General features: G+C 42.9%; 1 protein-coding gene across 2 annotated transcripts in view; it reads left to right on the top strand.

Annotated features, from left to right (window-relative positions):
• Positions 1 to 15,782, top strand: part of epha7 (eph receptor A7) — an 82,032-nt gene that overhangs the window by 45,530 nt on the left and 20,720 nt on the right. For both annotated transcript variants that reach the window (XM_038726207.1, XM_038726206.1), the window contains exons 6-7: positions 13,392 to 13,516; positions 15,137 to 15,305. In XM_038726207.1, coding sequence (XP_038582135.1) covers positions 13,392 to 13,516; positions 15,137 to 15,305 — 294 coding nt within the window. The remainder of the gene's footprint in view (positions 1 to 13,391; positions 13,517 to 15,136; positions 15,306 to 15,782) is intronic.

Below are 15,782 nucleotides of genomic sequence, written 5' to 3'. Positions count from 1 at the left end.
AAAGTTAAACATGTTTGGACATAAGACACCTGATATAGCTAAATTGCCAGCCAGGCAAAGCCAATCATCAGTCAATAAAATAGTGTTTTCTAAATTGTGAATCACTGTAACCACGAGAGGTGCCAGAGCACACAGTCAAAAATGTCCATAAAAAACATTAGGCTGATGGGTCCAGTGTTATGCGAAATTGCTTGCAGGCAGACAGTCAGACACACACACACACACACACACACTCATACACACGCTCACACACACAAGACCAAACAGATGATCCCCTCCAGGCATACGCCTGGTGAAGATAATTATGCCATGAGAGAAGATTTAATCCTTATTAGTAGCCACCCCTAATCAACTCATGTGAGTGCAATACAAAATAAAACCATTAAAGTCTTAAAACCTGACCGTGACTCAGGGCCCCTTTTGAAGACAGGGCCACAACATTAGCTAATAGTGCATGACCTGCCTTTGTTGATAGTGTATGTTAGTGATGAAAATTAACTTTGCAATTAATTAAAATACCTAAAACAGTTGACTCTGGGCTTTTGGGGTCCATGGGGCAGATGCCTGCTTTTCGCAGTTAGTAATCAAGTACAGCAAAAAAAGCAAGGCCTTCTCTGAAAGCACCTTCTTTCCAACATTGCAGATGCTCACGGGCAGATTATTCCTTTAACTCGGAGCAAGCACAGTGGCAGACAGCAGTATCTCCCACCTCAGCGACCCTACTCTCTCCCTGTCCCTGGTCAAAGGTCATATTTGGTCATTTGGTCACACCCTGGCATCATCATGATCCTCTTCCCACAGAAAAGAAAAGAGGACTTGGACCCTGCTTTCTGTGGGAGCCCTTTTGTTTATCTAGCAGGTGCCTCTCCGTGCAGCGAGTCTGACTCTGGAAGACAGTGTTGACTGGAGGGGGGAACAAAGGGCAGTGGACGTGCTTTTGTAGGGCAGAGGGAGCCAGGGTCGATCTGTGGCAAGTTCAGCCGGGTAACCTGAGAGCTAGCTTTGTCTTTACAAGCAGCCAATCACTCAGCACAGTTTCGGTTGAACACTGTTGGGAGGCTTAGAGGGCAGCCTGCGTTGTCCCGATGCTGGGAATAAGCAGATCTTGTTAGATTCTGACACTTTTTCACACCGCAAACAGCTTTTACACGACACTTGATAATAAATCACAGTTATGAGTTTGATCTAAACAGATTGTTACAAGCAAGTGTGATATTATTATTTGAATCCCACGGTATCGTAAGCCCTACAGAGATGGAATTACTGCTTGTCTCTGTGCTTAGCAGTCATTAATCATAATCAGTTAGCTGCTTCCATAAGTTAGCAGAACAGAAAAAAAAAAAGATGTGGCTCAGGAGGTCAGTCATTTGAAGGAAGGATCAACACTTTCTACAGAGTGATACACACGGTCTACTGTCAGTGGAAAGTATTCCTCCAGGACAAATGTGCTTGACGTGTGTTTTTTTTGTCAAGTGTGAAGCGGCACACCCAGTCGTAAGCGTTGCGCTGCCGTCTGGTTCCCTTCACGTCCTGTCATTTTGCTTTTTGTCTGCGCATAAAGAAGACATCAAGTGAGCTCATAGCAGACAGATGAGTGATAGAAGAGCTCACTGCTGATGACAGACACAAAAAAAAGCCAATCCCCAAAACTACAGTCAGCCACTAAGTAGGCTTTTGTGCAATCTTTTTTTCTCCCACATGCCGTCTGGCTGGAGGCCTGTCTGGAGTGTCTGGCTCAGGGGTTACTCATCACGAGCGCGGCTGCCAGCATCAGGTCGTCCCCTTGATTACAGGGCTGCTGCTGAGCCGGCTGGGCGTTCCAGTCTTATCCTTTATCACCAGGTGCATTTACTCCGGCTATGCACCGCTCGATTTCCTGCTGATGCACTCGGTTGGCTCAAACCAAGTGTGCAGTCAAATGAGTTCTATACTCTTCCCCTGTAAGGTCGTTATCACCGTCCGGATGGTATTTTCACAGGCAGAATTAGGTGTTGTTAGGCGGAGCTTTAAAGCCGGCATTTGTTGGATCAGTGTGGGATTTCTAAAAAAAGAGTCAGAGCGTAGACCTGTGTGTGTGAATGCGACATCAAGCATTAATACCTTGAGACATCAGAAACACAAGGGCATCAGGAGACCCTGCTTCATTACAGATATTCCTTTGTCATAATTCTCCATCTTTTAAAATCTACTTTAATTTAAAATAACCATATTCCACACTCTCTGATAGTATCATATTTATTCTGCAATGGCTTACCTGGGCCTGGAGCCCCAGGTTATGTTTTTTTAGCTGCACCCATGGCCGGATTAACCCGCTAGAGGGACTTGGGTCAAAGTCCCCCCCCCCCGGCGGATAGTTTTGTGTCCTCTTGTAAAATGAACTATCAAAACACCAGCCCTGTGTTGAAGTAACCAAACTTGGAATGTGTGGCTGTCACTTCATCTGGCAGACAACTGAACTTGTTGACAGATTCATACATGACACATTCTGCATCCTACACAACAGGGCTGCACCAGGCACAGCGCTGATGGCTCATCACAAAGGGGCCAAGGACCTCTAGTGGGCCCTTATACAGTCATTTTCCCCCACGCTTTGATTGTTACGAAAAACAGTCAAGACACACAAACAAACTTTGTTCCAAATATTAAACTAGAGAACAAAATGTTGTTCAGTCAGGCAGACAGGGACCAATCTGGGCCCCTATGTAAGCCGCCTGCCTGTTTTGGTTGTTTGATAAACTGATCAAGTTCACCCCTTCACCAGACCACATTGGGAAATGATCCCTGTGCATGTAGAGTTTGCGTATCACCTGCACATAATGTGGGTACTGTCACAGATAAGGTCGCCTGGCTGCTGGAGGCAGGCGTTACGCAAGGCGGCTTTTTGAGCGTTTGCTGGTTAAAAAGTTACTGCCACAGTGCTGGTCCTTTGCCTAATGTTAGAAACTCGTAAACACACAAAGATTATATGTAAATAACCCTACTATTGTCTATTTATTTATTTTTGTCCGTAAAAGCTGATTTCTGGAGAGGAGGCAGCGGGCTGAGCCAAGTGTGGTAGAAGAGGATAGACTTAAAGTAACCAAATGATGACAATTCTGACTGTTATTTGTATATAATTGTATATCTGTAGATGAATAACACACTGCATGTATGTGGAGAAATCGCTTTATAAATATCGCAGAAAAAAAAAGATTGCAAAGTAATTTTTTTCCAACATCGCGCAGCCCTGTGACACTGTTAAACTGTCCACAGGAGTATGAGCAGGGTGATTTTTAGTGCTTCCTGGACTTGTCTCAGGCTCTGATTTGATTTAACTTTATGGTGTCTTGGAGAGCTGCATGGCTGGCCTAGATCTGTTGGCAATCAGTGGTATCTTGGACCAGACTGCTTCGTACAAAATGACAGAGGCGGCTGGAGGGGCCGTGGGTATGATTTCCCTGGGATGGAGCCTGTCCAAGACTCTGATTAAAGAGCATATGAGCACTGATTAACATGATCATCTTCCTGATGACAGAGGTATTTTTTTTTATAATAAATGGATGTTTATGATGTCCCCTCACTCTGCAAAACTGCGGTGGTGGGTTTAAATTTGAAATTTGAATATTTGTCATGCCGGATGCCAAACATTAGAATTCTTCTCTCATAATAAGGGAATAAGAGCAGAGTTAGGAGCAGCTGCCTCTGTGTGAAGCCACAGATAAGTGTGACTGTAGGGGTTGAAACCTCAAAATAATAGCAGTGCCTCGGGATTCTGACCCAGTGTGCACCATCAGTCCACAGCACAATGCATTTTGTGTATTATCTCACTTATCAATCCCTGTAGAGCTCAGATGTCTAATCAGGGTTTCAGATTGGAGCGCAGGGTCCTCAGGCTGTGCTTTGACATTTAAGGGAAGCAAAGAGGTGGAAGGCCGTTTGGCTGCTTAGCGGCTCCTGTAAATATCCACAGCCACCGCACCGGGCTCTCGCTGTAATCGGCTCTGTGCCTTTTTACTCCGCAGTCTTTGTTTTATTAAGATAAATGATAAAGCCACTGTGTATGCAAACGCATATCTCTGCTTAGCCTGGTCATGTATTTGAAAAGACATGCCTTGCAGCTGCTTGTAGCAGAAAGGTCAGCGAGGCAGCGGATAAGCAAAGCCAAGCGTGTACATTATAACAAGTACCAGTGCTTTCATTTCTCATCTGGCCCGTGCCCGTTTCTTTCACAGTGTATTCTCTCTGACAGTCCGTGTGCTGAGCCGGAGCTAGATAGCATCATTATAACACAGCTCTCCATCAAAAGGGATATGGACAAGCATGGCATATTTTTATGACTTCATCAGGCTTTCTGGGCAATGAATTCTGCAGATCTCAGGAAATTCAGAAATTAAGAACGAGGCTATCAGGCTGCACATCATGCAGCCAAGGCAGTTCTCGGGGATTTACTCTGATTAAGTGGGTTCAGATGGAAAACAGCCTGTGAAGAAAACCAAGGTTTATTTACAAACTCTCAGAGCTTTCTCTCTGTTTTGGACCCTGTCATTTATTTCCACTGAGACACCGACCTCCCTGAAACAAACCTGCATCTCAAAGCGTTTAGCTCCACCTCACCACGCCGCCTCACATCGCATAACATCTAGCACACACATGTTGGCCTGCTGTGTATTGTTACTATAATTATGATCGCCAGTATAAGTCAACAAATGTTCTATTTGGTAGCCTGGGACGTTTATTACAAACAACTGGGCTCTGTGTTTCTTATGTGAACGGTTAAGGACTTTAAAGAGGCTCAGTTTTATTTTGTGGCGAATAGACGGTTTTGGCACAATAAAGCTGCAGTACTCATTTAGCTTATGTTCCATGTCATTGTCCTTTGAGTCATATTGCTGTTTCCCATCTGCCCAGCTAATCATTATGACCTTCTAAAACATGACCTGGTTTCTGCGAGACAGAGGAGGAAATTACAGTTCACACCTGCCGGTACTGAAATACGTCTCACCTGATTGCTTGTGATCAGATATGCTTGACTGCTTATATGTTTTCTCATATACATATGTGGGAACTGTGAAAAGAGGAAACATGTATGTGTCCCTGTGCACCGGGGAATTTGGCTTTAGCCTTCAAATCCAAATGAGCCCAGCAGGAGGATTCCTGCACGGCAGAATGGGGGGATTCTGGCTTACTCTGTAGAATCGTAATCAGCCATTTGACATGTTTTTATTTTCACATTTTCTCTTCTCTCTATCACTGGAAGTATATTTTGAACTGTCCTCGCCCCTAGAGGACCCAGTTTTATATAAATGACAGAAAATATTGTACCTTTGAGGATATTTGACAAAAGAAATGTGTCAACAATCAGATGGTCTTCTGTACTATCTTTACCTAGGTAGCTATCTTTTTAATATCTTGGGTTAAATAAAGCTATTGTGGGCAATGTGCAAATTATTCAGGACTACATTACAACAACGTTGGATGTACAAAATGTTTGCATTAATGTATTGAAAACTTGGGTTAACCATCATGGTTATTAGATCATTTCAAGTGAAAGGTGGCAGATATATATCTATCTGTATGAATGTAGAAGTAATAGATGTTAAGTGTTTATGTAAAAAAGGAACATAACATGAAAACAATGTTAGTATCAGCCTCAAATATTATATTACAGTATTGGTCAGGCTCTAACACACATCGATGGAAGAGTTCCTACTTTCCTGCGTTGAGACTTTTAATCTGGTTAGAATGTCTTAAAGCTGGTCTATTTTTTTGTTAAAATCTGTAAAAGCCAAAAACTGTCACCCTTATAACTCTGTTCATCGTGTTTTAGATGCACTCATGCCCATATGTAGAAATGTGCGTTTGTGAAAGGATCAACCCAACATCGATTTTGGTTCCCTGCGTGAACAGAGCCATCATTTCACCATTACTATGATGGATATGATTGTGAACATTTGACTATGGGATGACTCTGGTGAAAAGGATGACGAGATGTGCAGATTGTAGACCCAATTCTAGCTTACTTGAAGAAATCAAGGAGTGTGCTAAGAGCCACTGATGATAGGCTGCCAGCCCTGCTCCCTAATTTGGACACTGACACAGGGAAGCTGAGTGCTTCTTCAATAAGTGGAGTCCCTGCTGGCTTAACAATTATGTAACAAAGCTGACCAATGATTTCTGCATCTGTTACACTACTGAATGGCATTTTGATATTATACGAGAGCGAGTAGCGTGGAGCACCACTGGGGGTTAAAATGATGTCCCTGTCAGGAGGCATTGGAGGGGCAATCATGCACAGTGCGCCTTGTGTGTTCATGTCTGTGTAGCATGAATGCAATTTCCCTGCTGACCTTCCACTGTGATGCTGATTCCTGGCTTCACAGTAGCGCACAGGGCTATACTTAAGCTGTTAGGTGTGGGTGATGCACTCAGCAAATCACACACCACACAACATTTACTTGCTTGAACGCAGGGAGAATTCAAGGAGGGATTCTATTAGCTGAAGAAATTCTCATTGACATCTAATGTGCTTCTTTTATGGCCAGACACATCCCACCATCATTTAATAATGACGTCTTACTGGCTCAGCTGGTAGAGCGGGTCGTCTAGTAATTGGAGGTTTGATTCCCAGCTTCCCCCTGTCCAGTCGAAGTGTTCTTGTGGCTGTGTACTAACCCCCAAATTGCTCCTGATGGCTGTGCCGTCGGTGGGTACGTTTAGTATAATTGTGAACACTTTGGATAGGAGGCACTGTATTGCTTCTGATGAGCAAGTGCACCTTGCATGGCAGCCTTTGCCATCAGTGACAAGTGTTGTATAGCAATCTGAGTGGTCAGTAGAGCAGAAAAGCGCAGTATAAATACAAGTCCATTTACCATACATTAAAAAAAAAAAGTCTGTTGATCCAGAGAAGTGATGTGAATATATGACCATGATATGGTCCTTCAACTGGGAAATAATGATGGGAAATTTGATGGCTGTGTTGAGCTGTCAGTGGTGGAAGCATCAGATATGTATTAATAATCATCCCATCACCTCTGGAACTGTCAGCCCTATAGAACATGAAAGACCCAGCCTAGGTCTCCTTCAAATCAGTCCTAGCTAATTGCTTTCAAACGGAGCCGCCTTTGACCTCCCCACATGGTCACCAAAGGTGTCCCTGCCTCGACTGGCATTGTTATGCAGCGAGCGCTCCGTCCTCTGCCAGGCTCTTTAAAACTCTATTTTCAAACACACTTGGTTCAAGGGTATATCATGCACCTCCACCTCAAGTGTTTGTGGTGAATAGGAATCATCAGGCTAACAAATGTTCCCGAAATTATATCATTTGCCTTTGATAGGAGGACGCTGCAACTGTAGCTTTGTCCGGCTAAATTCTACATGATCTTTCAAATGGAGAGCTTATAAACAAATTAGATTGATCAGATTTGATAATATAGATACCAACCAGGTGGTTTAGGTTTGGCATTAAAAGTGAGTGGACGTTGTGAGTGAGTTTGTAGGCCAGAAGCCAAAATTAGCTAAAAAAAAAAGGCTAGAAATACTCGTGTGATAACACCTTTAGTGATCCACATTAATTTGATGACAAAACTATGATTATTCCGGACTAGGCCTTGAATATTCTTTACAAAACAAACCACTGTTGGATGTTGGATTCAAGTTAAAGCCTCAAACCCCACACAGAATGAATAGTGCCTCTGACTGCATCAGTCCTCCTTTTTTATCCCTGTTTGGATCTAAGCAGAGGTGACATGGCACCGGTTGGCACTGGCTGGTGAAATGCAATGCCGTGCGGAGCCTCAAAGCCCCCAGCGAGACGCTGGCCCTGTAGCAATAGAGAGAAAATTGTCACACCAATTTTGACAGTTCCCCTCACATTCATCAGAGCCCAGGTCTATTATTGTCTCTACCCTTCGCTCTGTGACTCACTGAGCGTGCTCCAAGTGCACACGGTTACTAAAGGGAATTCTGCTTTTAATTCAAGAATCCTCAAGGTGTGTTGCCCACTGAGTGGCTGAATGGCCTTCAGAGCTAAGCTCCAAGCTAGTTTCGTCTGGCCAGCTCAGCAGACAGGTGGAGAGTAGCTGGGGCAGATAACATCCACCCACGCGAGCGCTTTCAGCTGGGTTCACACAGGCAAGTAAACACCCACGCACAAACATACATAGGCATTTCTGCTGTAAAAACCAGCTGGGGTCGCATGAAATATGGTGAAGGGATGGCGCTGTCTTAAAATGCAAATTGCATTCTCCGGGCAGGGTGAAACAAACATTCCCCACCAGGAGAAGATTATATGGAGAGGAGACGACAAGGAGCAGGCAGGCACACTGAAACAGTGGCAGAAAGGGAGGGTGTGGAGGTCAGATGGACTGCTCCGATACATTTGCCTTCAAATCCAGCGACCCACGTACAATTCTCAACTCATGCAAGCGACTTTTCTGAGCCCGAGTTAAGTCTTTACTTTCAGCAAAAGTGGTTTTCATTTAACCATGAGCAAAACCCACCCAAACTGCTTAACCTTGACTGTAAAGGGGAATTCCACCAATCTTCAACAGAAATAATAACATTGATAATAAACTTTCTGTATACAGGATTGTTTTAATGATGTTACGAAGTGCTTTACAAAAGGAAATACAACCAGACAAGGATACAATGAGAATATGGCCAAAATAAAATAAGCACAGAGGAAGAAAAGACAATAAAGGATAAAAGGAAAAAGAATCAAATGGAACAGAAAGAGTTATAAACAGTGCATTTACTAGGTAGGATAAAGTAACAAAATAATACCGTTTGCATTGTGGGAAATGCAGGATCCAGTACTTTGGAGTTTGCCTCATACTAGGACCAAAAGCTCAGCATCTCTTGGCCTCTGCTGCTTCAATTTTGACCATTCTTATTCAAATCTGTCTCTTATGAGTCTGCCAACTTTATGGTAGTATAGTACCAAATAGCTGGAGTGCACCTTTACTTCCATGTCTTGTAATCCCCACAAAGAGCGTAATTTGGGTCCACAATCATCCTTTTTATGGGATCGGGCACTCCTTAAATTGACGTTTCTCAAGATGGCAACAGTTAACAGCAGTTTCTTTGCGCCATGTTATGGGAGTCACAACATCAAGTAGAAGTAATCTTGATTATGTCATACCTCGTTAGTGTCAACCAGCCGGGACCAAACTGTCGCCAGGGTTTTGTTTCACGGGCTGCCGGAGATGATCCCTCAGTCTAACAACTAGACTCCGCTGAACTGTAAACATTCAGTTCTGCAGTGATGAAAGAGGAAACTGAATAGACATGTGAAATGCATTAATGCCATTCAAAGTATGAAATACTTTACATGGCGGTGAGCAAAGTCGGCTAGCAAAGCGGGATATTAACCTTAAGACTGCATATGTGTGCAGTACCTCCAAATATGTCATTTCATTTCCACTGTTTGAATTGTGAGGAAACAATTAAGTAAGTGTTGCTTACCTTACGGTTGTTTATGTGCCCATACTGGGCCCAAAGGATTTTTTGTTGTTCATATCCTCAAGGGGACGTTACAATCTCCTGCTCAAATTAAAAACCTTTGAAACGCTGCTACATGCCAGCGATCTTGTGCACTTCGACAAAGATAGGATCACAGGCCTTACGTGAGCACATCTGGAAAACAGCAGTACTTAATACACGAGTTTATAGCACTGGTACGGTCCATGAGGTAAGCACGGCAGAGAAACATGCTTATGTAATGAACTACCTCCGCTCTGCTCTTCGCCTCAGAGTTGAAATCAGCCAGCTGAGCGAAAGAAGAGGATATTAAAACGCACTGTCTAATGTATTCATAAGACATTCACATGCAGAGCACGGTGGCGGCTGGCTTCTGGATCAGTTAGCATTACAGGGGAAGGTTTTCAGGGTCACCGACACATTTTCTAATATTGCAAAATTAATGCACAAATGCCTTCCCAAACAGTCTCTATAAGACCGGCATAACAATTATACAATTTTCCGCCATGCTAAGCCCCACAGGTATGTTAAGTCTGAGAGTGGCTGCTTCTGGTTTCCATGATATCAGGTCTGTCATTAATGTCTGTCACACAGTGCCACCTGAGTGATCTGCAGGGGAGAGAGCCTGAGGAGCAGGCTTTTCTTAGAATCAAAGCTCAACTCTGGTCTTCATTCACAGCCCTGAAAAATCGAGAATGACTGCTTTTCAATTCTGAAAATCCCTTTCCTGAAATGATCACCTTTTAGCCCGTGGAACACTGAGTCTGCTAATACTGTTCACTGATCTCATGATCTCTGTGGAAACACAGGGCCCGGCTCTCTGTCACCCGTGGCAGGGTAAGGGAGTGGAGGCTGAGTCATTGCTACTACAGCTGCGGGCCAAAGGGGTGTAAATGGGGCAGATCTGGTGCCTGAGCCTGCGTCACACTCTGGGGGGGAAAAGAAGCTGTGTGGGAAAGAAGCTCGCCATGATGTGTGCTAGCTCTGCCCTGGCAGTATCTCTGCCGGCACTCCAAAACCATGTGTCTTTGAAGTATGTGTTTTTTTACAAATGAGGATCGCTTCCTCTCTCTCACTCTCTTTTGCAATTTTTCAGTTAGTACAGCTACATGTATGACAATTCAAGCTTTTATTTGTGGAGATATATAAACTGAAATAATGTTTCTCTGTGTACATGCATTGTAGAAAAAGACATCTTCCGAAGGTTGAAAGCAAATGTCAGATTAAAGCAGTAAACACATATGTGTCATTTAGCACCCATAAACCTGATCCAGATTTAGGACCCGGAAGAGAAAGGTCCATATTTCAAGGACGTGCCCGGACGGGGGGCAGAGAAAGCCAATTGCCAAATTGGATGAGGCTAAGCTGCACTAACTGTTTGTTGTGACTTGGGAGAGAAAACTTAATTGTTCCTTTGACCGGCTGACTGTGCTGAGAAAGGATACATTGTTCCTGTGTTTTGGGTGGATTATGAGGGGACATGTCACAACAGCGGGTTTTTGACAAGGTCTTCGGTGTCCGCTGTCATGAGCATTACTGTCAGGAATACCGATGAGGCCTAATGAGGTTTTAATCCAGCCGGAGTCATTACTGGCAGGTCATCTTAAAACAATCTCAGGTCAGGCTGCATTAAGGCTACGGAGGTCCACTACCACTGGGTCACTGAGCATGACAAAGACACTTCAGCAGCTTCGGCTAGTCCAGGGAAAAGGGTTTTGTCTCTCGTTGTTGTTCAGTAAAAAAAATACAGCATATCTTTGTCACTTGAATCACAAGACTGTACAATCTGCAGATTTCTTTGGTATTAATTTGTCACTCACAAGCTTCCCTCTCATTTGAAAGCACTCCGCTGATCCATGAAAGACCCAGGAAAAAAGAAATCAAATACGGTTTCTGACAAGTGGCTTTTACCTTGGAGTTCGAGTTGTCCCCACGACGGCTTTCCAAACTTGCTAAGACGTGTTAATTAATATGTGTTGCCCCAAGAGCAGCATGAGTCATCAAGATTTCACAGTATGTTTACAGAAAGGATTTTCAGGCTGTTCAGAGAGCAGATTTTCAGTAAGTATATTTTCTGAAAGCATCGTCTCCTTGGGGTGATGTTTAGTAACACAAAAAGCTTGCCCTTTTTTCCCTCGCTGGGGTCTTTAAGAAAAGTGCTGTAAAAATGATAGTGATTATAATCAAGATGAGGATGGTAATGATGTATAGGTAATGGAATTTGTACCAAAAGGCACAGCTGCAAATCTAGTAGCAGAAGTAACACACTATAAATCTCCTACTGAAATCGCTAACTTTTATAACTAAGTCCTAAAAACGCCTCAATTAAACATGTTACTTGTTACCAGTACTTTCTAGAAAGGATTGTGTATATCATGAAGAAAAATATAAGCTGCTCTAAAATCAAGAAAAACAAACCTGAATTTTAGAGAATGGAAACAGGTTGAAATCCTGTGTCGACACTGGCAGATATTTTAATTGGTTTTAAGAAAATATGACATTTAAAAGTCAAAGAATTATCACTAAGTGCAATTCCCCTCAACTCTACTTTGCACTTTAGCATCTTTTAGCTCATTGTGCTGGGTGTTGGGCCCTCAACTCGTCTGATGAACTGTATCTCCAGCAGAAGCAGGCAGCTGTTTTTTAACAAACGCCCAGTCATAAACATCTAACAAAGTTAGCGACTGTTTGGTAGGCATCGTGGGACTCTTAGCATCGAAAGATATTTTTCTCAGGAGTTGGTTGGAAATGAGCCCGAATGAAATGAGAACAAAAAAAAGTGGGGTGGATATTGCTCTTACAGGTGGGCCGACACTAGAATCTAAATGAAGGCTAATGTTGCTGTGTGTCCGGAGGATGTGTAAAAAGGCAACAGATTTCTAACATGTTCTCTGTAAGCAACATCATATGGTGAAATTAGATCAGTGTTTTGTTTACAGCCAAAATATCAACGATGCTCTGGACACAAGGACCATTGTCTTCTCCTTAAATTACATGTAATCAATGCATTAGTAATTACAATAGGTTTGTTGACAGCAGTCAATTTGCATGTGAAAAACAAAGCAAAAGTAGATTCAGCAGCACTTCCAGTGGTTATAGTAAAATAATAGCAGGAAGAGTAGCATGAGCAGCAGCAGCAGTGGCCTTGGCATTATTAGATCAGAAGTGCAACACTGTACTGTAGCAGTAGTTGGTGGTACATCCGTAACAGAAGTAGTACCACTAACAGTACAGCTGCTATAGCAGGTGTTGCAGCAGTAGCAGAGCGAGGTGTTGCAGCAGTAGCATTGGTAGTAGTTACAGGAAAGGAAGCTGTGAATGAGCTGAACGCTGAGACATGACATGGCACCGATGTAGGAAGCTCCATCTACACAACTTCAGTACCTTGTTTCACCTTTAGGTATTGACAACTAAAGAATATTACTCTGTGTGTGTGTGCGTGTGTGTGTGTGTGTTTGTGTGTGTACTGTTTAGGAAATCTAAATGTGGTAGCACTTAATCCAAGCAGCCAGACGCTTAAAATGAGTGATGCAAAGAGCCAGAGATAATTGGTGTGCATAAGACTGGTGTCAGGAGGTTACAGGTACACCCCCTCTCCTTCTAAGAGGCTTTCTGAATAGTTCTGTCATCAGGGGGAGTAAGTGCCTGCTTGTTCTGCTGGAAATGTTGGAATTAATTGAACCGAATTGTCATTCATAATCTACATGTTGCAGTTTTCCAAGGGCTGGGGTAACGCTATCTTCTGCTGTTTGCACTGTAATTGAAATTTTGATCATGAGGTGTAAACAAGCGTCCCTGTGAATAATCGTCAGCTTGCGAGGACCGCTGAGTGCCGGTGGAGGAGTCGGCGCAGCTGATTAGTGGCTGGCTGTATGCGTGCGCTTGCAGAGAAGGTTTGCCCTCTGCTTATTGACATGTTCTTGTCTAAACAGCTCCGTCCCAGGTCAGCGAGGTCATCAAGGAGAAAGTGCAGCAGCGCAGCATCCAGCTCTCCTGGCAGGAGCCGCACCAACCCAACGGCGTCATCACGGAATACGAAATCAAATACTACGAAAAAGTGAGTTTGCTGTTTTTGTCTGTGCATCTTTCTGAAAGCCTTTCCCCTCCACGTCTCACATCACACTCGCTTTTGCCGACTCTTCGTTTTGTATTCTATCTGCATGCTGCTGTGAGTGTGCTGTGAATTCACAAGATTCTGGAAGTACCTTCTTTGTCTCATAATTGCAATAATGAATGAGATGCTCGTAAGATTTTAATCAGGCTGTAGTCCTTCACAGCCGCCCCCACGCACATGTTAGCGCACACACTACCCGTGGCTGCTGCACTGCCAGAATGAGCAATCTGTTACTGTTATCTCCTTTCCCCTTCTACAGAGATTGTAGCGTTGCCTTCCTGTGTCTAAAGTCTGAACAGATCAGCTTTTTACAGCAAGGTTTAATGGAGCAAATTTAACCCAGCAAATCAAAGGCAGGGTAGCAGAGCACTGATGCCAGTGCTGCTGGCCACAGCCTCTCGCAAGCACTGACGAATCAGTCTCCTGTGTCACGTACTGTGGCTGTGGTCTGCCCAGCTGTAAAAGTGGAAAATTGGAAACAACAACTACACCCCTAACAGACCCTGGCATTCCATTTGGGTTTTTGCCGAGCAAAACATTTACAGATCAACAACAAAAGAACACAGTGCGTGCAGCCGGAGCATCCAAATGGATACCTGGATGGAGAAGATATTTTCATATGTCGAGTGTGTTGTGTGGCAGGCTGCCTAAGAAAAGAATTTCAGTTAAGATAAGAGATGTAATATAAAATCAGTGTAAAGCATAATAAGTTTATGCACAGGTTTAGTAAAATTTATTTTCATTCTTTAATTAATACCGTAAAATCTCAAATAAAAGCTGGTATTTAATAAAGGCTGGGTAAAAAACATTTTTGCTGTGTTGTAGCTCAATACCTTATATGGAACATAATGCACATTTCATGACACTAATTCCATCAGTGTAAAAACAGTGTTGAAGCTATTCTCAGTGAAAAGCAACACTTTCAACCGGCATGTCACTTTAAAAGTCTACCATGGAAAGATGGGATTTTGCCCTTGGAGCCACTGGAAGGCTTTTAATGTGAAACATTTGTGCAGGAAGTTTGATTGAAGGTAGCTTAGAAGCGATTTTCAAAAAACAAGGCAAAGTAGAAGCACTGATGGAATTAGTTCTGTGGAAATGCACATTATACTGAGTTTATCAAGACAGCAGGTAAACATAGAGGGGGCATCAACTGCAAACTGAAACAGGAGCTGATCAGAAACCAGGGAGGCATCTTATAAAGTATGAACAGTTATACTCATACTAAATTTGGAAATGAGGCCCTCTCTCTAATGACATCCTGTTTTATACAAAAGTCTGGTTGCCTCAACTCAGAAAAATAAGCTGTATGCTATTTCAGAACTCATGACATATATACTGAGTAAATATAAAATGACTATTAAATGTTGGATGGTTTTGTTACATCACTTCTGTTGCGTTTCCAAAGGGCAGGTAATTACATCCTCTGAAGTATCTGCGGTATTTTTGAAGCAAAGATGCTGTGATAACAAGACTTCAGTGGGTTATAACCCAGACGTTCACAGAGCAGCTGGATGTTGAAAATTGAATCTTTGAATAAAATATGGTTTGTTCTTTGTACAGGATCAGAAGGACCGGATCTACTCCACAGTGAGGTCCAAGTCCACATCAGCCACAGTGAACAACCTGAGGCCCAGCACGGCCTACGTGTTTCAGATCAGGGCCTTCACAGAGGCAGGATATGGCACCTTTGGCCCCAGACTAGAGATAACCACCAAGGAAGAGGCCACAGGTAGGATTTAGACACAGGCTACCAATGTGAGAACACACACTTTTTTAATGTAAACGAATATGAATACATTCTTGTGGATTAATATTTGTAGATAGTTTAAAGTCAATATTTGGACATTTTCAGATTTCACTATACTTATTCTGCAGTACAGGATAAAACTTGATTGACGTTCTACTTGTTTCTTGTTGATACATTGCCCAATGCAGTTCTGTTTTGTATTTCCCCATGTCCCAGAGTTAAAACCTCCATTCTATTAATTCCCACACAGACTTTTTGACAGTAAAATTCAACCCATGCTTCATATTTATTTATTAATTTAGGTTTATATATTATGTTCAAAGTTGTTTTTTGACTATAAATGGCAGTAGAAAAGTGAACTCAGAAAAGGAAACAGTATAGACAATTTCTGGAAATGTTCTGTATTAGCTTTTGCAGTACACCAATAATGAATAATATATTTTGCAGTTAGTTTATGTT

Source organism: Micropterus salmoides, unplaced genomic scaffold (genome assembly GCF_014851395.1).
Source record: "Micropterus salmoides isolate LMB-PRFRI ecotype aquatic unplaced genomic scaffold, ASM1485139v1 Ms_hic_scaffold_18, whole genome shotgun sequence".
Classification (NCBI taxonomy): Eukaryota; Metazoa; Chordata; class Actinopteri; order Centrarchiformes; family Centrarchidae; genus Micropterus; species Micropterus salmoides.
Note: the sequence above shows the minus strand (reverse complement) of the source record. Positions and strands in the feature narration are given on the sequence as shown.